The 25,107-nt window shown below is 38.4% G+C and overlaps 1 protein-coding gene across 1 annotated transcript in view; it reads left to right on the plus strand.

Annotated features, from left to right (window-relative positions):
- The window catches only part of LOC105384795 (neural cell adhesion molecule 1-A), a 258,015-nt gene that overhangs the window by 114,911 nt on the left and 117,997 nt on the right, over positions 1 to 25,107 (plus strand). Inside the window, exon 4 of the mRNA XM_048630715.1 lies at positions 22,054 to 22,262. Within this exon, the coding sequence (XP_048486672.1) occupies positions 22,054 to 22,262 (209 nt within the window). The remainder of the gene's footprint in view (positions 1 to 22,053; positions 22,263 to 25,107) is intronic.

Consider the following 25,107-nt stretch of genomic DNA (forward strand, 5'->3'; position numbering starts at 1 on the left):
CGCCTTCGAGCGCTAATCTATCGCTTTAGGCTATTCAGGAGCGGCAGACCGCCAAGTCCCAGCTTAGCTAAGATCGTAGTTGGCCGGCCCCGGCTGCATAAGCGAAGATTATGCGTCGACGTAAAATATTTCATTACCCATTGTGTTACTAACTATTATTAGCACCATCGTACGGTTCAGTAGCAATTTCCCGATTAAGACAGAACAAAATGCAATATAAAGTAAATAAAAGCTTGCGAACATTAACACATTAACCACCATACTCGTATAAATTAATAAGCAACGAAGCGCCGAAATTTCAGCGCTGTCTGTGAGTGACTTGCGGCCACCAATAAAGCGACCGAAATTGTAATTCCACCTCCGCATTTCATCAGCGGGTTTCGGCGTCACATCGTATGATTAACGAGCCGCGTGTCCCGCGCCGGCGACGTGTCAGCGCCTGCGTCACGACGCACGTCACGTCACGACGCACGTCACGTCACGACGCACGGCGCGTCACGGGGCGACGCAGCGCGACACGGCGCGTCACCGCGAAATGTCTCATTTTTTACCTCGCTCATAAAAGAAATAGCGGAGATAAAACGGAATTGTCGGCCGTCGCTTTTTGCGTGTGTTTTTATACGGCGTGTGTCGCGGCCGACAGAATAACTTGCGTCTTATTTACTTTTTATTTTAGTTGGTTTTTCGGCGGCACTTGCAGTTAACCAGTATGTGTGAAGGAAGGGTCATGTTTTGTTTGCAAACGTTTATAGCCAGGTGAGAAGGTAGGTACATTTTGGTGGGTTATTTCTTTCCATAAAGAATTTATGTCAAAAATATTGTATTAATTAATGGTACTTTTATGTTTAAAAACGCTATTAAAACAAAATAAAATATAACGTAAACATATTATCATAAATAAACCCGAAGCTAACAATGTTATATGACAGCGGGCCGCGGTCGCTCTTTTCTTTTCTTACCCTTTTAAGCTCGAGAATGCAACTACATTTTTAACCTTAATTTACTTTATCGCACCACAAAAAATCTCATAAAGTAATTACCCGGGAAGAGCTCCCGGACAGACGAGTTACGACGATGAATAAATAATTTCATTTTTATGTCATCTTCAAACGACAGTTTTATTCCAATAGCTTTTATTGAAAGGGACAAAAAACAAGGCGGGCACTGAGAGAGCTCGTTACTTTTAATTACATTTTCAGTGCCTCAAGGAAAGGAATAAATTATGTTTGCAGGAAGTGCCACCTTACAGATCCGACTCTCTGTCGGGCATCTTCAATGGGACCTCACAATCGAGTTAGTGCCGCGCGAGTGCCGCCGCCGGAGTAGGCACCTCGCCGCCGGAGTAGACGCCCCGTCGCCGGGAGTAGGCCCCCTCACTCAATACCGTGGCTGAAAGCGAAGCAGCCATTCTACTGATTTTCTCGTCGACTGAATTGCTTCATAATATATATTTTATACCGTTTGTTGTGACAAGGTTTACGCTGCACGGTGCACGCCATCATGTTGTGACGATAACCCAACAATATAAGTTAACTACTAAGTAGTAACTTACGAGCATTGGCTTACATAGGTACTTGACTGACTTTTTAACGTCTTTAATTGTAACCACAGCATGTATCCCTCATTTTCTCCCCTCGTCATAATAATAGCGACATAGGAAGCCTTGTTTAACACGCAGCTAACCTAACCCTTTTTACAACAAATGTCAGAAGTGAAAAATAAAATAATCATTTGTAAAATCCAAGTGACTTTATCACGATTCTCGCGGAAGGGAACGGATGACTCCTGCAATGACACGGGTCGGAGTGGCCGCGGGGCGTGGGGTGCGGAGTGCGGGGTGCGGGGAGCCGGGCGTCATGTCAACGACAAATGAAGTTTTGCTGTCCATCGAAGTAGAGTACGAAAGTGTAACACATCCCGCTTAAATCCAGCCTTACTTCACCTAACTACACTAAAAACATAAAGATTGAAAGATAAATAATATAATACATGCTAACTGCTACTCTTTTAATAAAGCCAAAAAAGTTATTTTTTTCAATAGCTAATAGAAGAGAATTTTTAACCATTCGTTTGTTTCAAATAGGCTGTCATAATCAGTAGCCGGCTAGGAGCCTTCTCGCTCGATCTATTGAACTAGAATAACTCAACGGCGCAAAAAATATTTATAAATACTTAAACACACTGATAATAAACAAACGAATACACACTCTCTATTCTTTGCTTAAATATAATTTGACTGAACTTTTCACCTTTCCAAGATACCATCAGACAACCGATCATCTCCCTGTTGTAGCTATTAACAAAACACAATCAGTAATATCACAAGCGCCGTGCCGTGTCGTGCCGGTGTCGTGCCGATGTCGTCCGGGTATCTTGTCGTTGTCAGCGCGAAACTTGCAGCTATTTATCGTCTCTGAGTCCCCCCCCCCCCCCGCGCAGCTGTCGCCGCCCCCCCGCCAGGTGGCTTCCTGTCTTTGACTGTTTCGTTCCTGTTTGAAGATGTTTTTCACCGCTGCCGGCCGAAAAAGAGTTATGTTGAAATAGGTATACATGTTTATTATGTATTATAATGTTAAACACTTGAATTGTGATCATTGAACTGTGTTCGTTTTCTTAGATTGATTTCCGATTAAATTCGGTTCGTTTGTAGTTTTTCAATAGCTATGGGGTAAATTGTGATCTGTTTATCTTCATAGTCAGTACCAATTAAAAAAATGGTTTATTTGTCGTCTTTCCATTTGCATTTCATTTGGTAACAGCTCAATGTAGATTTTATATTAACATTTACAAAAATCGGGGTAGGTACAAAACTTGCCTTCTAAGACAGCTACTTCATCATCTCGAGACAACAGTCCTTGATCCAGAACAAGCCAGATCCGAAACCTAATTTAAACTCCGGTACATGTGCTTTGGAGAAGCTGAAGTTTAAATTTTCCTGTCACTCCGGATTCAAGATGGCCGCTTCAGAAGAACCCCCGAGCTCTCGGCTGGAAAACTATCCGTACTTTACTACGTCTTACTTGATGGACTCAAACAAGCTCGCTCATTTATAAATTTACATTGATTTTTATTTACAGGACAGGGTTTTTCTCCTTGCGCTGAGCTGTCCCGTCAGCTCGATAGTGTCAAAGGAAACAGCGGCCGAGTATTTCTGTTTTGTTGATGAATTTTATCCGCACTTTTAATTATAATCGTTGCTCAAAGACTTTTGAGTTGGATTTCTTGGTATCGATATTTTATTTAATGGTGAAGGGTGACTTTAGCTTCATTTTATTATAAATATAATTAAATTAATTTAAATATATAATAAATTAAGAAAAAAACATGTTATTATGTAAAGTTTCTTTAACAAATATAATTCGACTCGTGTTATCACTACAAAAACAAATAAAGATCGTGCCAATAACAATTTCTTGTAACATGGAACAAGCTAACCAATGTTCCAAGAAGCAGACTTTCCTACAATCTAGATTAGAAGGAAACAAAGTTAAGGCTCATAACATTACCTCGTTAGTATAAGTTACACACAAGTGGAGGGGCGCGCGAGCGTGGTTCGTCATCACAACATGTATGTGATAACTCGGGAGAAACTGTACTAACCCGTAAGACTATATCATATGCGAGATGACTTAATCCGATGCAGGATGTCATCATCGTACACTTCGATAAAATAAAAATATAATATGATATCAAAGTCGGTCAGTTTGCATTTATATTCCAACATGTTATGCAAAATTCAGCTGACACAGCAGCGAGTGGAGCGGCATCTCACATGCGAGTGCTTGCAGAGATCAAACCTGAAAATAGCTTTCAGGGAAATAGGAAAACGAGTATTGCGTGTGACCCATACGGTGGTTCGAACATCACGTCTAGGAATATTGCTAACGTATTCATATTTGAGCAGCGACGTGGCGGCGAGTGTGCCGCTACATTAGTTACACCACTGTGTTACTGAGTCAATATTGAACCGGCTCCTACTCGACTATTAAACTAGCAATATTCAGTATTACATCAATCACTACTGAGTCACATATGATTATTGGTTTTCAGGTCACTCTATAAAGGTACACTCTTACCTTAAAATATCAAAATAACATCTCCTGTCTCGGAAGGCCAACAAATTGAGGGACAGTGTAGGTTCATGCAGGAGCTTAATAGTCTAGTAAAATTTAACAAGTGAAGTTGGAAAAGCGTTACGTATCTCTATCGTGGAAGTTATTAAAAGTCCATATTTCCGAAGTAAGCTCTTACGGGAAACTATTAAAGCTCAGTGGAGTGTAGTAATCTATGTCACTGGCGCCGCGTCGTGGCGGGCGACAAGCAAACAAGCATAAACCAGAGTTACGCCGAACAAAATTATAGATCTTCTCTCGACGCCAGTCGGCGGACAGCCTGCACTTTTGAACAGTTGCAAGAGTTCCGATATTTCGAGGATGCCATTTTTAACACACAACTTTAAAATAAGAGTTCTAAAAGTTTGACGTTTTTAATTGTGTGTCTGTCTATGCAATATAGTCTAGTTTTTTTGTCGGTTACGTTGATTGACTTAGTTCTGCTAAGAATGCTCAGTAAAAAAGTACCAATTTTAATGATAACATTATTCACGATAGGTACTAAAAAAAAATCAATCAGGAATAATTTTTTTACAACGGTATTTAAAATGTGTCTACTTGCGTCCCCTTTCAGATTACTATTTCACATTTGCAATATCCTATAAATAGATCCACATGAGTGAACCTAATACAAAAACTTGTAACAACTAAACAAAATATATAACCAAAGTTGATAATCCGTTTCCGAGAACGCATTTCATTTGGTGTATAAAAATATAGCCGCGTCCTCTCCAACAATCGAACCTCGATTTCCTCGAACTACATTCATCCCATCTCTACTCTATTAGTGAAGTCGTTAAATAAGCTTTATTGCCCTCGATACGAGCGGGAGTTTCTGATTTATGTACATACTTGGCGACTCACGCGTCCGCGGCGACGCGGGGCGGGCGGCGCGGGGCGGGCGGGCGGCGCGGGGCGGCGGGGCGGGCTTGTTGCCGCTTAGAACTGACAAACATGCCGAAGACTTCATTTCACACTTTCACTTTGTGAAGTTATTTGTGTAATGTGAACCCAATTAGCAGTGAAAATTGGCTAAATATATTTTGTTTATTTATTTATTGATGAAAATAACATGTAGGTATTCATTTTTTTGCTCCAAAACTTTACTGTCAAGTTAGAGCACTCTTGTAAGTTATACATTAATGGAGTCTGGCCACTCCCCCACTCCAGAGCGACACGACAAATGAAACGGGAAAGTTCTAGATTGGGTTACAAACATTTGGGAATTAAATAGTTTGTGTCACGAACTCTCAACAACTCAGGAACGATTCCAAACACAATTACTTCATATTTTGTAGCTTTTGAAAAGAGCCACTTGAAAATAAGTATTCTCAATTTTTAAATTAATGTTAAATTTATCTTAGAAGTATCCTTACGATCAATGTGGCCCGTTGACTATAAGCCAAAGGGTTACAGGACTCAGTACAAGTACAAGTAACAAGCAAGCTGGTATGTCAGGATCCACAAGAAAATTCAGTTATTTCTGCTGTAATTATAAATAAGTTTCTATTTCTTTCGAGTGGAGTTCATAGTTCAATTAGAAGTCAATGACTTTGAAGGAAGATATTTACTTCAAACGCCTGCACTATAATAAAAAAGGAAAACAAAAGTCGATTGTCAGTTTTCAACTGATACCTACTTCCAATAATAGAGGTACTATTAATAATGTTTCAAAACCAATTATAACTATAAGAATAGCTAGTTCAGACTACTTTACAAACCAAACTCTCTTTAGAATAACAACAGGCGCATTTCAATTTGAAGTTTGTTTTGTCCGAACATTGATCACGGCAGATCCATAAGTTGAACGGTTGTTAGAGTCTTTGTCTCGAATAAAAAGGTTTCCGATAAAAGCTTCTAGAAAAATGTATGGCTTTTAGTTTTCTTAGTGAAATCGGGTTCATCTAGACAAATGGTTGTAATTCTGGTATCATGGTCCATAACTCAGTGGCCGTAACGACTACTTATCTGCTTAGATTAGGTCGGGTTTGACCCAACTGTATAATATGAATAGCGTGAATCTTATAAACTGAAAGTTTTATAAATGGCGTGTTTTTAGTATATCCTGGAATTTAACAACTTTCTGTACTAGTACATTTGAGATTTTCCAAGACAGTGCTTGGCACTAATTATGCAAAAAGTACAGGGCAAACGACAATGAGTAAATAGAAGAACAGGTGAAAATGTTATACCTTACTACTCAAAACTCAAATAATCAAATGTTTTGTGAAGGAGCTCCTGGCTGTTAAAATAATAAATAGCATTTTTATTGTAATCTCTACTGATATTTGTAAATGAAATGAGACAAAAACACGGCATGTCTGCGGTGAACGAGCGTCGACACACTGCTCACACGTCGCACCGGCGCGGGGAGGGCAGAGACACAATACAACATTCGGAATTGTTTATTATTGAACATTGTCGGTTCATGTACTCGTAGGTTTGATCAGAATGAATAGAAGGTATGTATAGAGGGACATACATAATTGTATTCATATAGGTGTGGTAATGCAAGAATATACAATGTTTGGTAGTAACAGATTGTACTTTGTGTTCAGCTACCCCTGACCACCGAGCTGGAATAAATCGGGAACCATTTCGGATGAACTTAAACGAGCTGAGTCCGGCAATTTTAATAATGTTCTTGGTATTACATATTGTTTAATCTAAGGGCTGGGTATTCCATGGTTATATTTAAAAGTATAATGATATTGTAATACCGTCATCACAGATAACATGTAAGTTACTACCGCCTAATGTGTGTGTTAAGAAGTGACAGCAACTAATTTATTCCTGAGTCGTACAAACTGGTAAATTTTTAAACCAATATAACTAGTATTGCATGAAATCAAAACGTTTTATAATAATAGAGATATTGAGTTGATAAAGCCACTGGGGGATTGAAAATATAGTGCGGTTGCGTTGTCCGTTTCATGTCAGTTGCGGTGCGTGTGGCGGGCGGCGGCCCCGCGCGTCCCCCGCGCGGTAACCGCGCGTCTTTTATGCCGCGCATCATGCCGCCGACCCCTGCGGTCGCGGATATCACGACCATCATGACACATTTTCATATTAGCGGACGCCACATATCATGCACATGCATTCGGCTTGTGGTGTTTAAAACTGTATCGATATTATGTTTGATGTAGGTTTTCTATATTGTAGAGTGACAGTAGTAGCTATGATTGTATTATCATATTAATGCATATTAATTTTTGCATCGTTATATATTTGATGGCTTACCTAAACACCAAAATAGATAATATATTGACTTTTAAACCCGAAACGTACTTACCTAACAATGAAACGTTTTATGGCAGTTTAAACTTAATTACGCTAATTAATCCGGCCATAATCATAAAAAAGGTTTAAAAAGCTTCATTGTCCGAAGTAACCGCTCCGTCCCGCACGGCTTAGTGACACTTGAGTTGACGCCAGCGGCGGCCAGTGGCGCGGCGAGCTGAGGCCCTTCGGCACTTTCATGACGACTGCAAAGATGAACTAGAAAATGAAATTGTATCAAAATAGATAATACTCTCTATTATGAATGAATTATGGATATTTTCATAGCCCAGAAATTATGTTTGTAGTTCTTAAAAATACAAACGTTTTTAAACATAAGTATTATGTATAATGTATATTTAACATACTATTTTATGTTTTGAATCTTGAAAACAAACAAACAGTGTATTAACTCTAGCACACTAGCCTCAAATTAGCAATAGTACACTTAATATGTTTCACCATCGCACACCCCCTCCCTAGTCCCTAATTTATCAGACACATTGTAACTCATCGAGTCACACTGTAACTCGGCGTCCGCGCGGACGTCACCGCCTGCGCCCCTGCATACCAATCAGCAGTCACCGCCGCCCGCGACGCATTCAGTCAGAATCACCTTTGGTTCTTTTGCTTCCTGCTATGGAGGGTCACTCAAGCTCTGGGATATCGAAGTTTCGGAGCGACGCTGCGCTAACTTCAACTCTACCTCGTTGTAATAAACGTACCAATTGGATGATAGATCTCGTTGGAACGTTTTTTTGTCAAGCTAGAGAACCCAGGCCGGGAGGCAAGGGAACGTGATCTTACAATGTCTAGTTTACAGATGGGTATATACCTAACTTGAAATTTTACAACTTCGTATTTTAAGTTGTTTAGAAAGATAAGTGGTAGGTAATATTAGCATAAACTGTTGTTGTTAATTTTACTAGTTTCTGATAAAACGATTTCGGAAATACAACTGTCTTCCGACGATGTTTGAGAAAGACCATACATAGCTTACAATAACTTCATATTTGTCAGTTAAACATAAAATTTAGAGTTTACATAAACTTCTATAAACAAGTTTTAAATTACCTTGATAGAGCCCATCTTCCAGTAGCTGTTTACTTGAAGGTTTTTTCTATCGTAATTTACATTTTTTATACTAAACCTATAAGTTATTATCATTATTATTCCACTTTCTTAGTGAAAATAATATTATTGTTGTTTTACATTCAAGATAATTTAAATCTCAATTGCATAGCTATGAGAGACTCCGGGGGTTTAATTTCAGAATTGTTCCGAGTTCTTAGAAGCCTCAAAGTTACTCAGCTTATGATGGTAATAAGATCATAGTTTAACGTATTATACGGTGTATTCGAATTATGGTAGATGGTGATGGAAATAATATCATCAGCATCACCATTGGCAACTAACTGTATTAACTACAGACAAATTGAGAAAGTTATCCTTTTTTCAAAGTCGTAAAAAAAAGGTGCCATATGTATGTTACATATGGCAGATTTTACTAAACTTTAGTATGATTTGATGATAAGGCCTCAAACACAAAACACACACACCCACACACACGCACACACACACACACACACATACACATATTTACTCCATAGGCAAAGTCGTGCAAGTTGGCCGCGACCAAAAGTTGTTCCTTGTGCCTCGTAATTGAATTTGTTCTATGTGGTTATACAATTAGGACATCGAATTATGGAGAAATGATAATTTATTATTTATTGAAAGAGCGGTCGTATAAACAGTATTTTTGTGTTATTAATTTTCACGGTATTATTATACACACACGCACTCACGCCTTGTATTAATGTACTCCCTTGCGGGGTAGGCAGAGGTGCATTGCTGCACACACTTTTCGCCAGAGTGTAATGTTAGTCCCAATGTAATAGGAAGCGGGCCCATTGCCATTTTACGGGCACATCCAAGACCCGAGAACAAATATCTGTGTTTAAACAAATATCTGCCCTAGCCGGGAATCGAACCCGGGACCATCGGCTCAGTAGTCAGGTCACTAACCACTACGCCATTCGGTCGTCGGTATTATTATACCTTGTTAGCTTATTAGCTAACAAAAGTAACATAAATATCTCCACAGTAAACAATTATTGAGAACATATATATCACTTGATACAGTTTAATAACGAATTAATGAAAAATGTCCACCAAATCCGCACTTGGCCAGCGTGGTGGACAAGGCCTAAACCCTTCCTACATTGGAAGGAGACCCGTGCCCCAGCAGTGGGGACGTGATGGGTCGTGTGATGTGTGATGAATGAAAAATATGTTATATAAATTATATCAATTTCTTATAAGTTAAGCGTCTAGTGTTTGATTTCATTCACGACCATTCTTGTAAATTGATACTGAATTGCTAAGTGGTGAAAATGTATGAATTATCATTTTTTTTTTTTTGTTTTTTAGTTTTTATTTATTAGGAACACAAACAGTACACATCCGTAAAATACACAATATTCAGTACAATAAGGTAATAATCTAGGAAGTTATACAAATTAAATATGTTCACAACTTAAATTAACAATGTGAGTGATAATTTTGTGTGGTTACTACAGTATTAAGCAAATATGTATCTATCTATCTATGAGATAGTTGACAGTGGTACTACAGACCAATATATCTACCTATAGATAATAACAATACCTGAGTTTTTGTTATATAAGTGTCTTATCAATATTGGTTTTAAACAATGCTAAATGGTTATCAAATATATCTAAGTTACAAACAGAATTTACATTATTGAGACTATTGTACAGTTTACACATACGAGTTATTGGTTATTGTCGACCCAAGTTATTTCAGCTAACCGGCAAGCAAAAAGTGTTCTTTAATGGTACCCTTGGACGGATCCGAGGAACTGTTAACCTAATAGAAGACAGAATACTATTGTCGTCATAATGTAATACCTAAGTACCTATTTGTAAATAAATACATTTTATTCTTCTCAGAAGTAAAACCTAGAAATGTTATTAAATTGCTTGTGTTGTTTTATATTCTTACATTTTTTAATTTAATATTATATTGCATTGTTACCACAAAATCAAGAAATACTTAAAACCGCACTGTGCTTCGTGCAAGAAAACCTATTATTATTATAAGCGGCAGCTTTCCAACGTTTAAACGGAATTCGCTTTATGCAAATTCCGTCTCTATCTCTTTAAACATAGGAACGAGAGAGCTACTAAAGAAACGAAAGCCGAGAATCTTGGAGACATCTTGCGAGCGCAAATTCCGGATATCTTAGCGATAATAACGTTTTGCAGCGAAGTTCCATTCTGTGGAATAACCCGGTTCATTATGGGAGAGTTTGGAAAGTAAAAGAGAAATATAAGTGTTTGGTGCGAGCTGCGAGCGCTGACACACCCGGGGCGCGGGGGCCGCGGCAACTCCCAGCGGATCTCACCGACACTACAGTTATTGAATACTGGGTTCGTTCAGTGGTATGCTTAGAGAAAGAAAACTATTTGATACTTATTTTATATGGCGTTAATATCGACTGAATTACGTTTTTAGGTGGTTTTTTTTCGTAAGTATGCATTTATTCTGCTTACTTAAGCAATTATAAATTTGACGTGGTATTATTAAAACGCCATTTTTTTATTTTAAAATTGAATATTTAACAATAAATAACACCACGCTGATCAGTTAGGAAACAGCGACACAAAGTCCTGACATCGGGGCCAAATCCGACAACAACTTTTTGGGACAAAAGTGTTTCGTTCGTTCGTTCTGGGGCGCTTGAAAATTGGACCACCTTGTATTTACATGGATACACGGAATCAAAGATTGTCGGTCGGCGCTCTGTTTGCGCCCCCCCCCCCCCTCCCCCCAGCGTCCCACTTCTGAACGCAAATGAAATGTCAAAGAGACATTCTAAATTCAAATTGATCGCTAAATATTTGTTCGGATTAGAAACGCTGTTTGAACGGGAATCGGCTTGTTTGTCGCGCCACTTTAGCACCTCTAGCTCCATTATTTTTACAAAAAAAACAAGCCAATATGTTTATACCAACTGTCACATTTATGGCCTGTCATATATTTGATGAAGTCATAAATTTCACATATTCCGTTCAGTCCCTAAATACATATCCGTCATGAACGCACTGCTTTCATTGTTCCATAAAAGTTTTAAGGCTCCCTCGTAATAGATTTGACGATATCGGAGAAGACTGCCTATAGATGTCTTTATTAGAAGACGTTATAGCTACGAAAATATTATGTAACATATTGTGTATAATTATTATGTGTATAATACAATGCAGCTGAACGGAGGAATATTCTAGTTTTCATACTCTGTCCTCGTCCTTCCTCATCGAGCCTCTGCCGGCAACCCATCTGTTCAAGTCACCGCTATGTTTGACATTACAGTCTCCTGTCGTACAAACACTAGCCTACTCGGTTGTATTGACTCATTTTCCGCACTCGAGTCACAATTTCAAAAAAATGCTGATAAAATTTAATGAAATTTAAAAAGCTTTAATTTTGGTCGGAGTTTCATAATGATTGATATACGCTGCCGCTGCCTTGTCTTGTAACAGTTGGCTACTCGATAGTGCAGTGGCGCTACAGTACAAACGTTATTGCTGCAGGTACACAAACACAATCGCAAACAAATTTCCGCCGTAAGTCACGAACAGACGCTCCCATCGCACATATTAGTTTCAATCGCGCGAACCCAAAACTACCATAACTCAGAGAGGCCGGCTGATATCACGGAGCGCCAGAAATACGACAGTTGAACCCTTCCCATTACTTCCGGTCCAGTTGTCTGATAATTTGCCAAATGACAATGTGGGGCAGTCGCCCAGTATTTATTACTGAGGGGGGGAGAGGGGGTCTAATGAGCCTCAATTAGTTCGACGCCTTCGTTGTGATAGTGCCGATAGAAGACGAATCTCTGTGACGTTTTTGTCAGATTTTACGATACCTAGGCTAGTATCTATAGTAAAAAACTAAAAAAATATATGAGTAAAACTTGGAGGTGCACACAGTTCTGAAGTTTTTTCATCAACGCGGCGCGTGTGCGGTGGCAGTTGGCACGTGGCATCACAATCTGTTCATTTTCGTACTTTTTTGTCAAAAAGTGCTGAGCCGCTAAACATTTTTCGAACTCCATGAATTGCTTAGCCAATATAAACTATTACTATACTAAGTAGCTTATAAAATAATTCACTTACATAATAGCGGGGCTGTGTCGCAGTATAGTTTTTGTTGCAAATGTCCACTAATGGACGGTTCGAGCGGGCGCTTATTTAGTTGTTTAGCGGCCGCGCTTCACTGCGCCGAGGCACGCACGGCGACACGACACGATGTGTTTGACCTATTGCTAATTTCTATTAAGGTTAAAAAATAATCAGAACTAGTACCTTTTGCATAGGCATGAAAAATATGTGACAAATAAGGCGAAAAACAAAATGGAATACAAGTGCTCCGTCATACTAAATTAGATAAAAATCCAGTTAGGTACAAAAAGATTGTGGATGCAGTTAAATTGTATTTTGATTCTCATTGCATGTATTTACTTAGTTATGAATATCTTTGATAATTTCTTTGTAACAGTTCATATTGAAGAAAAAACGTGTTTCTCTTAAAAAGGTTAGCATTATGTTGCTGACCAAACAACAGTCAAAGTCACGGTTTACATTTTTATTTTTTTTCTTTACATCTGCAACCCACACACCTTTTTCTACTGTTCAAAGTTTGTAAATGACTTATAGAAAGTCAGGAAACCTTGTACAAATTATATTCAATTAGAAAAACACGTTTATGTTCCGCGGGCACGTGACCCACTGCAACAGTCAACACGAATATTTGCGGGTTCTCCTTCAATAGACTTAAATAAGTTGAACATATTGTAAAGAAGGCTTATACTTGTACTTACTTGTACTTAATTATAATTTGTGTTATTAGGTAGGTAGGGTAACGTAACGTACCTAGGGACATTTTCGACTACCCCAACTTTGAATGAAGCTATCGCAGCGTACAACTAAGATATTAATGTGAAATTTTCTTTATTCGGTAGGATATATAATCTATTATCACTAGTATTTGTGCTAAAGCTTTAGTGTGGCCAGATTTTATTAAATTAAGATAAAAGTAAACATGCTTGTTTTGACCCAAGGTACGTTACACGTTTGTACCTTGGGACACTGTTTCCTATAGCTTTGTACTATGGAAAATGCAAACTTCTAAATAACGCCTTATATCTCTGTTCTTATTGATTTACTGCATCTCTCTTCTGTCTAGTTTCACTCTGGCACTAATAAGAACAGATATATAAGGCGTTATTTAGATGTTTGCATTTTCCATAGTACAAAGCTATAGGAAACAGTGTCCCAAGGTACAAATTTAATCGTGTCCCAAGGTACAAAAAAGCAATATTTAACCAAAATTTAAATATCTTTATTTTTAATTAATAGTTATCTTTCAGATAATTGCCATGTCATAAAATTAAATAACTGAAAAGTTATACGTGACATCCATGTCTTTATTTTGAGCATGCCTCAATGAGATAAAGCAACACAAAAAACTATACAAAAGCTACTTTTGACTCCAAAAAACTTCATATTGTCTTCACCACACACTCGATGCTGGTATGGTCACGAGACTCACTAGTTTTGCCAAGCGAGTAAAATACTATGCCTAGGGTAGAATTTTAATGTGTTTATTTAGCCGGTTTTTAAAATACAATCAATGTCCCGAGGTACAAGCGTCCCAAGGTACGTTACGTTACCCTATATATAACCTACAAGAGATCATTTCCATTTAGTATTACTGCATCCATTCACATGTTGTGGACACAATGCGCCACCTCACGTGGTGTACCCGGGAGACACGTCGCGTCGCGGCGACACGCGGTGCGGCGCCGCCGGGAATCGAACGACCGAATTACGCGCCTGGACCGCAGCCAACACCACTGCCCTCTACTACTGAAATCTTACAATAACGTAGCTGAGTTGTAATTACCCCACGCCTCTATCCGGCTTTAATTCATCCCAGTGGATGCATAGAGCCGTCGGCGCATATTGGTAGGAAATTAATTAGTCCGCATAATTAGTGCGGCGGTCATTTCGGATATGAGCCGCGGTACAGGAATTTAGGCGGCGGCGGTGCGCGGCGCGCTGCAATTGTTGCGCGGTGAGTAACGCGACGCAACGCGCAACGTGGAGCCGCGATCCATGATACACCCGGTGCATGCCGGACTACTCGGAAAACAGAAATGCCATGGCGCGCCTGCACCACAACAACTCCCAATTCACTAGATAAGCTTCATGTTAATCTTAAAAAATACACGCATAACTGCCTGGGTATTATCCCGGTTCATTTGCCATCGAATTATTTCAATTAAATGCCAACGCAATTAAAATTCCGTTTGTAACTTTCCCAATTATATTTTATTTTCTTGTCCACAGGTTAATCTTTCAGGCAAATTCCAAATATTTGTAAACGTTTTGCTTTGTTGGGCACAATTAACTGTTATTAACAATTACAATTTGCATTTAAAATTCAGGTAAAATCAAATGTAAAATGAATGGTAAAATGAAGCTGCTATTATATCGCGGCTTAATTAGCTGTGAGTCCGTCTATGTTTTCCAATAAATCAAACGTTACATAAAGAAGAACAATTAACGCGGTAAATATTATTGAAAATGTTGAATTTTATCGGTTCTGCAGATATTTATATATATATATTATGTAGGTATATAAACATTGCCGCACGTAAATTTGTGTAGCGATTCGTCTTGGCCATAAATTAGGATTAGGTTGCGTCCACACACACAAGTTTCAATTTCATTAAGTAGCTGGCCTAAGCTCATATCAAAACAGTAACGTTCCAAAATGTGCGCCGATTTAGTCCACCGGTTGTCAACCAGTCCCACCCACGTCCCCGGGCTGGACCTATCACCTACAGTAAAAATATCGTCTAAATCGCGTTAGCGTCTGATATGTTATTATTATTTGTGTAACCAGAATGTGCAACAGTTTCTTCTAATTTTTTCTATTTTAAAATTCTGTCTTGAGTAATTTAAGGTAATGCTAGTATCGCTTATCAGTTAATTTTAAATAAATTTACTAATAATTAACTAACGAAGGATAAACCCAAAAACAGTTAACAAGTGTGTGTTTTTAATGGCTCATAAATTATCATTTATTTGATATGATTAGAGAAACTTGAAGTCGGACGGGTGTGCGCCCGGGGAGGGCTGCCGCAATATGGCGACGGGATAATCTCGCGGGCGCTATGCTAATTCCGATCGCATTATAGCCGCACTGTTTTTGTGTGCGCTGACCCTAATATGTAGGGCTCCCATCAATACGGCCGACGCACGAGTAATCTGGGCTCTGCCGGGAGCCGCTGCTCATTTGACGAGGCGGCTAGTTACAGTAGTGGGGACGGGCTGACGGTCAGACGGATCATTTACCATGCCAAGTACCTAATTTAGTGCAATCATCATTCAAAATGACAGTTTTTATAATACGAGTTTTGTTAAAAGTTACGCCGTTAAAATTGGTATACGATGTAAGATTGAAAGAAAACAAACTGTTCACCGTTACCGCTTTAAAACTTTTTGAATTTGACATATATATAAATTTATACGAGTGTAATCTTCTACGACGCGTCGGTATGACACTATATAGTTTCTATCTTGAATCTACATATTGGCCATGAGAGACATACGGACAATTTCTAGGGTTACATTTGCTACCTTGGTATCCTCTCAAACAACGTGTTTAGATTTGAGTCCTGCGCTGTACCACACACACAACGCTATACATTACGGGCTTTCCTTAATGGAATGGGCAGTACATGAATACGGAACGAAGAGGGCGCGTAATGGAGTCGATAATGTCGATGCGTGCCGTCCATCGATCCCTCTTTACCAACACACAACTCAGGACCTACTCCCAGCCGCAGGTGTGGACCGAGTTATACACTGAAGCATGTTGTATGTCAATAAATATACTTTGTGATGCATCATCATAAAATTAATAAGGCTATATAAGGCAAATAATAAAATAGAGCTAACATTTTCAAAGTGTAGGATAGGTATTAAAATGTTGTAGTAATTTTCATGAACTTTACAATTTATTTATTACTTATACTTTAGTCGTATCAAATCACAATTTATTTATTATATACATAATGTTATTTTACCAAAACTGTAAACTCATTATTATCAATCAAGAAGTATTTTAGTGTACCTCTATGTGTAAATCAGTGATAGGAGAGCACTATTATGAAGGGCTTAATGCATTCGGAATATTTTTGTATGTCGAAGTGTTACCTCACATTTACATCCACTAGATGTCGCTGTGATCTCTTCGCTTGTGCCGCGCGCGCCGCTCGGGGCAATACTACTAAGTGTTTCTGCAAATGTGAGCTGATTTATTAGCGCACCAGCGACTAAAGGGAATACTGAGCGTAACTTGCTTCTTTGAATACAAGTAACTAACTAATACCAATAACAGGAAGTGAAGGTTTAAAACGATTTGTAATAAATACTATAAAATTTTTAGTAGATTCACCAAAACTCACTATAAAAATATTATCTTTACACCACGCATATAGTAAATATCCGATAAACGTACTTGAAACATCTAAAATACTGTCGCATTTAACAAATTATCCCGGAAAAGGGAATCATCCAAACTGAATATCAGTGCGAGCTGCGTAGCACTCGTAGCCTCGTAGCACACGTGCTACGCCACGCCGTAGCCCGTTGTCGTAGCAAATGTTTCGGACTATAAATTAATCGCAGCTAGGAAGTGCGCGGGGAGCGAGCGGTAGTAAATCGTCCAGTGACACACATATACGAGTACTGTGCACCAGTGTGTACATGTACATACATGTATAATATTGTATATTATTATGTATATGGAAGAGGTATTAATTACATGAATCTGTAAATATTAAAGCTTTGTCAATTTATCCTATCTTCTTTAACATCTCTATAGTATCATTACATATTGTATGTGAAGATAATATGTTAAACACGTGCTACATGTTTATGTTGTTTATCCATATTTAGCGATAAACGAACTTTCCTGGATGGAGATATTGAATTTTTTTATTGTTACAGGATTTTATAAATATGTATGTATGATAATGATAAATAATATGAAGATACATACCCAAAAACAGAATAATATAATCATTTTTAAATACTTTTAGCTTTTTTCAAAAATCAGTAGCCATACATAAATATTTAATGTTATTATTTGCAGAATACAAATTGAAGTTAAAAGACAATTTGATCAAACAGTCAATAACAGACATGAAAGGATGGTTCAATTATTTCGTAATAGATAAGACAATATTAAACATAAATGATTATACTGAAGAAGGCAAAGCTAATAAAGACAAAATATGCTTCAGTGTTATTATGTCTACTTCTATTTTCATTGAATAATTACGAAGACTTTCATGAATGGTGATCTTTGGAAATATCGAAGGGAAACGCGTTTATCTATCTCGTTGCAAGAATCTTTTCGATCACATGACAGCTGCTTTCGTTCGTTTGTTGTAAAGGTAACCCTTCCGGGTAGAAAATAATTAAATAAAATTTTATTTTAGAGCCGTTGTGACGACTTTAATCTATCCTAAGACTGCAGTGTACACAATGTGTGTGCGCTGGGCAATCTATATACATATACAGGGTGGCCCAAAGAGTGACGTCCAAAGGAAAATGTTTGATTCCTTAGGTCAAGGGGTAGCCAAATCACCCCCATGTATGTTCAGCAATTTTTAGTAGTTTAGGAGTTATGATTTTTTTAACTAATTTTCTACGAAAATCGACCTCAGTGGATCAATTATGTTATATTATTTTTTTGGATAACTTTTTTAAATTATTTTTTATTTTTGTGTCATCCTCTTAAGTTGTTCTTTTAACCATAAAAGTTTCAGCTTCCTAGCTGTAATTTAAGTTAGTTATTTTTATATCGAAAGTTCAAATTATATCATCGAGCTAGACTGCTCTGAATTTTCAACTTGAAATTAAAAATTCAACTAGATATTCTCATGGTCCCTTATTAATTTTAAAAACTACGCAAGGTTCCAAAATAACATAAAAATAAAAATAAACTGTTGCTTAATGGGGTATTATTTGCAGAAAACAGCCTTCAAAGGTACTTGGGTGGAAATTACCTCATTAGTCAATTGTTTCAGAAAGTTGAAAGATTCCTGTTATGTCATTACTAAGGACTAATTCTTGCGTAGATGTAGGTAGTGTATTGCTGTGGGAGGTCGCCATTTTAAAAATTTATTGTGAGTAAATGTGTAAAATAATTATTGACTTTATTTACTTAGTATTAATAATACAATAATCTCATAAATCTTACAACTCAGACATAAACATTTTACTAAGAATTTACATTCAAAAATGTAACTTAAATAAAAAATAATAGTACCTAAATAATTTTATTTTCCCTTTAATTTGATACATTTTCTAACTGAATTAGTCCTTAGTAATGACATAACAGGAATCTTTCAACTTTCTGAAACAATTGACTAATGAGGTAATTTCCACCCAAGTACCTTTGAAGGCTGTTTTCTGCAAATAATACCCCATTAAGCAATAGTTTATTTTTATTTTTATGTTATTTTGGAACCTTGCCGAGTTTTTAAAATTAATAAGGGACCATGAGAATATCTAGATGACTGTTTAATTTCAAGTTGAAAATTCAGAGCAGTCTAGCTCGATGATATAATTTGAACTTTCGATATAAAAATAACTAACTTACATTACAGCTAGGAAGCTGAAACTTTTATGGTTAAAAGAACAACTTAAGAGGATGACACAAAAATAAAAAATAATTTAAAAAAGTTATCCAAAAAAATAATATAACATAATTGATCCACTGAGGTCGATTTTCGTAGAAAATTAGTTAAAAAAATCATAACTCCTAAACTACTAAAAATTGCTGAACATACATGGGGGTGATTTGGCTACCCCTTGACCTAAGGAATCAATCATTTTCCTTTGGACGTCACTCTTTGGGCCACCCTGTATAATGATTGTGTTCTAGTTCATGATTCTTATCAATTTAATGGAAATAGAGTCGTAACATCTATTTGTATGTACACGTACAACTTTATTACACTGAAAATTTACCGACGTTATTGCTACAGGTGTACCGTAATATACTGAGTTTCTAGATAAATATATTTTACTTTACTAACAAATGAATTCGCAAAGTAAATTCAATAACCATGATTTTGACATTGAGAGCCAATTTAGGTCGAGGGCATCTGACTGCCTCCGAAGACTCGGCTGTCCTTGTCGCTCTCACGGGGCGAGATGAGAGCAAAACACCGTAAAATATGATGCCCGCCAAAATCATGAGACGGGCGATATGTAAATAAATCGTTCTTGGGAGGTTTTGCAAATTGTTTTTGTATGTAAATGTGTGTTGACGCGGTGGAGAGATGATGATTCCTGTGCTGGGTTTTTACTGTTAGTGCGGGGGTTGTTTTTTGTAAGTGGCTGGTGTTTTCAGGTGGCCGTTGTTGATAGCGATATATCGTCCGTCGATTATATTTTGTAATGCCTTGCGTGAACTAGCAAACAGCATTTAAAAATCATACTAACTGGACAAACATCTTAAATTTGTAAAACTATATAACTTGGTTAATGCGTCTGCTAAGAGGTGTAAGTATAAGCTCGCCGTCACGTGCTGCCTCTCCGTCACGGTCCCCGCCCCCCGCGCCCCCGGCCGGCCCCCGCAGGCCCCGGGGACGCTTACGAGGGGTACTCCACCACGTAGTACGTACTGCTACTTGTATTGTCCTAAGTTTCAAGGACTTGTATCTATGCTTTCTTAAAATGGTATAAAAAATGCTTCGATGTCGAGTAAGCCTTTTAGCAATTTTCTCGCATAATACGATATTTCTAATGGATGCCTTGTCTATATCTATTATTATATTTTTTCCCACGGCGGCAGTTATATACGTAGGTATACTAAACGCTGTATTACGACGTGAAAAACTATAAAATCCTACAGACAATTGTTAAAAACAAAAACCTACTGATTCACATATCGATAACGTAAACCGTTACTACATTCAAACACAGTTGCACGTCAAATCTTCACACAACTGAAAACCTTTTCACCGGAACAGCGGCGCGGCCGCCGCAGCGCCAACGAAAAAAACTTCATAACACATTCATTGTACCTTTCAGTGCATAGCGCCATACGATGATTTCTACCCCGATACCTCGCGAACTTACACGAATGCACAAACACAAGCGAGCGCGCGGCATTCAGCGGTCCCGTGGAACTTCGCAACTGGAGCGGCGGACGAACGAACATTCGCGCTGATTCCTATCGACGCATCAATGGAACGGGAGGTTGACTCGCCGCAACTTGACTACGTGAGAGCAAACACATGGCCGTTGTTTGTCGTGTTGTTGTTGTGCGGAACTTGTTATTATGATGTTGGGATTGACATTTTGTTATTGTGACTTTATTTGTGAAAGATGTACTTCAATGTTATGTACTGGTTAGATAGGTATCTTGGGGAGTTTATAAACAGAATGTTGAGGCAAAACATATATGAGACATCTTTTTATGTAGATTCTATACAAATTACAAAAAAAGTTAGGTTAAATGCTATAAACGAAATCTACCTTTACAGAGAAAAGTCTGAATAAAAATGTTGAAAACCCAGAATATCTGTCCGATACTGACGCACGATTACAGGCCACACCGGCCGCTCGGCGGAGGGCTGCTCTAGATTGACAAAAAACTAACGAACGAGAGCTGCCATGCACTCGGTGCGTCAACAGTGCTCGACTGCTCGGAAACATAGTTTTTCGTAACCTAGAGTGACCTTCCCGTACCCACCTCGCCGGCGAATGTTCAGTTTTTGTACAAAGTGATATTTTCGTTCGTCCGGATATGGAGCTGTCAGCGCGGCGGCGGCGGCGGCTGGCGCTGGCACAAATATTTGCGATCGCAGCGAACAGATAAGATCCCATCTTTGTGCTGAAATACAGTTTCATGTTTTGTGGCGGACGTGATTGCTATTGAAGATTCGCCGGCCTTTTTAAACGAGATTGAATATGACTATTTATTTATGATAACAGTGAACTAAATGAAAATATTGTTATTTTAACTTCTGTCAAGGCTAGACTGGAAAGTAAATTTCAGGATTCTAAGTAATCATTATAATAACCTACTTACTTAGAATTCGAAACAACAACAAAAAACTATCTTTTTGTACCTAAAAATACATATTTTATCTACAAGTTTGTAACCTTTTTTTATAAATCATCATCGCAAGTATTTCGAAACTACCTAAATTAAGCACTCATTTATCGTTGACAGTGAGTCTTAATATTACCAATACTATAGTGCCACAATCTTATCTGTTCCGGTGAGATTTCAAGAAAACGTTTAATATTTCTTTATTCTATAAAATTTTAAGTTTGCCTGTAGTGGTAATTTACCCTTTCGGTTTTAATAAACGCATCTTATCTATATCAATATACAATTAATTAGTAAGTAATGAGATATGGTTCAATTTAGTTCGCTCTCACCGGAACAGATAAGTTTGTCGCACTATACGTATCTCTTTTGACCATCTCCACATCTTTTTACCAACGGCCCACATAACTCACCTCTCTCTCTCTTTCAGCTTCGACGTGCGCGGCAAGCCGCTCTCCGAAGCCCGTCACTGGTCAGCGCCGGAGGTGTTCGGGCCGCGCGCGCACTTCGCCCCCTCCCCCGCGCCCGCCGCGCTGCTCGTGAGGGACGTCAAGCGGAGGGATGAGGGAGTCTACCGCTGCAGGGTGGATTTTCGGAATACCCAGACTACGAGCTTCAGATATAACCTTACTGTTGTTGGTGAGTATATTTTTTAAGGATGTCAGGGTTGCCTACATAGACCATTAGTTGAGCTCATTGCAATTGGAACAAGCTTCCTCAAGAAACATATACATATACCTATCCTCGTGACACCACAAAATTTTGATTAAAATGTAATATATTCATTTGCTCGAAGGTAGTAGAGCTATAGGTAGGTACTCGTACTTATGAATAATCCAAAAGATATCAGAGCTCAGAAGTTTCAAAGGATTCGTGCAACATCAAACTGTCAGCTTTATTTAAGGCACTCAACAGACGACTCGATACAAACGGCTGTTCGAAAACCCTACTACTGCTACTAGTAACACATCGTGTCCCTATTCCCTCCACCAATATCCACCGGCATCTACTATGCAGATCCCAATAGTTGACATGCTAATGCATATTCATAAAACAGGCGCCTTCACTAATTGTTAGGCTGAGAATTTACGTGCGCGGTGCGGCGACAGATACACGGCTGAGGCAGTGTGCACGAGCCCTACTCACAGATACTCAGCGATTGCAAAACGATTTTACAACAAGACATAGTGGAATTTACAGAATAGTCAACTGCATTTTGGAAGATCAAAATATTTAAAATACTGGACTGTGAAATGGCGGAAAAAGCTGTTTTATATATTTTGCTCTTTAGTGAATATTTCACTATTACTTTGGCATCGTTGAGTCCATCAGAATAGGAGCATAGGCTTAAGGAACCGTATTGGAGAGAGTTATAGGTTTGTCGGGGGCTTTATTGTGCTCTGGAGCCTCCAGCAACTGCCTGAAAGGTGGCCGACATTTCAGCCAGGAATGTTTTTACAGTCCATTTAGATTTCTGCCATGTTAGATTCCTGAGGCAGTACAAGCTCAAGTTGTAAAGAATGAGTGCGACACTAAAGTTTCGGTCAGGTTCTAGTTCTTTCGTAGCAATAGTGTAATTTATGTGAGTTTCAAAAACGGAATTTGCATAATTCTTCGAAGTTTCTTTCGTAGTGGAAGAAATGTGGGGGTAATAAACAGTGGAATAGTTGGTAACTGTGGGAATTCGGCGCCGGGAGCTGCAGGCAGCGCAGTAATTGAATCGAAATTAGGACTGTGTACGGAGAAGTTTATCTGCAGGTCGCCGGCGTGTGCGCGCGGCCTTACGGCGCCGTGTGCACACAGCCTTACGTACTTATGAATCGCTTCGATTTACACTCAATGTGTGCTTAGTTATTATTGTAATAAGCTCATTAAAAATATTAAAATACAGTATGAAAAATCATTGTTAGAAAAAGCAGGAAATAATAATAAAAAAATTTGGGATACAATAAAATCAATTACCTCTACGTCTAAACAAAAAAATTGCAATCAGGACCTACTAACAAATTCATCTTCTGCTGAGCACACTCTAAACAATATAAATGATTATTATTGCAAGGTTGGGAAGACACTAGCCGAAAAAATTAGAAACAAAAAAATTACCTCTAATAGTCCTAGTACCTCTAAGATCACAAATGCAAACTCTTTTGGGCTAATTATGGTTGATGTAAAAGAACTAGACGCTACAATAATGTCCTTAAAATCAATATGCTCTGTGGGGGTGGATGAAATATCTAATAAAATACTAAAACAAAATAAACACTTTTTTATCCCTCCACTGACATATATATTTAACTTATGCATTGACAAGGGCATCTTCCCATCGCTATTGAAGAAATCCGTGGTCATACCTATTCACAAAAATGGCGATAAAACTTGTGTCGAGAACTATAGACCCATCTCTATCCTTCCCGCAATATCTAAACTTCTTGAAAAAATCTTAAACTGGCGATTAGTAAACTACCTAGAAAAAAACTCGATCCTATCACCAAACCAGTTTGCCTTTCGGTCAGGAAGGTCAACTGATGATGCTGTGCAGGACCTTACCAACTTTGTGTCAAATAGCTTAGATGAAGGAAGCAAGTGCCTATCAATATTCCTCGACCTTGCTAAGGCTTTTGATACCATATCGGTCCCGCTACTCATTAAAAAATTGGACAACATTGGTATAAGAGGAACGCCACTAAAGCTGTTCCAAAATTACCTCTCAGGCCGAACCCAACTAGTCAAGATAGGCTCACAAACCAGTTCAGAACTACCCTCCGGCGAATACTATGGAGTCCCTCAGGGCAGTATCCTAGGCCCTACTCTTTTTCTTGTGTACATAAACGATCTCTGCTCTTTAAAACCTTCCCATGGAGAAATTATCTGCTATGCTGATGACACAGCTCTCATGTTTAAATCTAAATCCTGGGAAGATACTTTTGCTGCCGCACAAACTGGGTTGGACACGGTCACAAAATGGTTACAGGATAACTATCTTACGCTGAATACCACAAAAACAAAATATATGACCTTTTCAATCAGAAATAATACACAGCCTCGAGATGAACTCGAACTATTCGCCCATGACTGCGACTCCATCACTAGACCTACCTTTTGCCACTGTGTCCCTCTTCAAAAAGTTGCCTCCATACGCTATCTAGGTATTATAATAGATGAAAATCTCAGCTTCAAACCCCACATCAGCCTTCTTACATCAAGAGTTCGAAAACTCATATATATATTTAAAAACCTGAGACAAGTGGCCGAGCCCCATACTTTAAAAAGGGTCTACTTTTCCCTATGTCAGTCACTCTTGATGTACTGTATATCTTCGTGGGGAGGTGCTCCAAAGACAATACTACTTCCCTTGGAGATTGCACAACGAGCGGTCTTGAAGGTCTGTACTTTCCGAAATTTCCTATATCCTACTCATCTCCTTTATGCACACTGTGAGGTTCTAACAGTCCGACAACTTTTCTTACTAAGTATTATAATTAAA

Source organism: Plutella xylostella, chromosome 4 (assembly GCF_932276165.1).
Source record: "Plutella xylostella chromosome 4, ilPluXylo3.1, whole genome shotgun sequence".
Taxonomy (NCBI): Eukaryota; Metazoa; Arthropoda; class Insecta; order Lepidoptera; family Plutellidae; genus Plutella; species Plutella xylostella.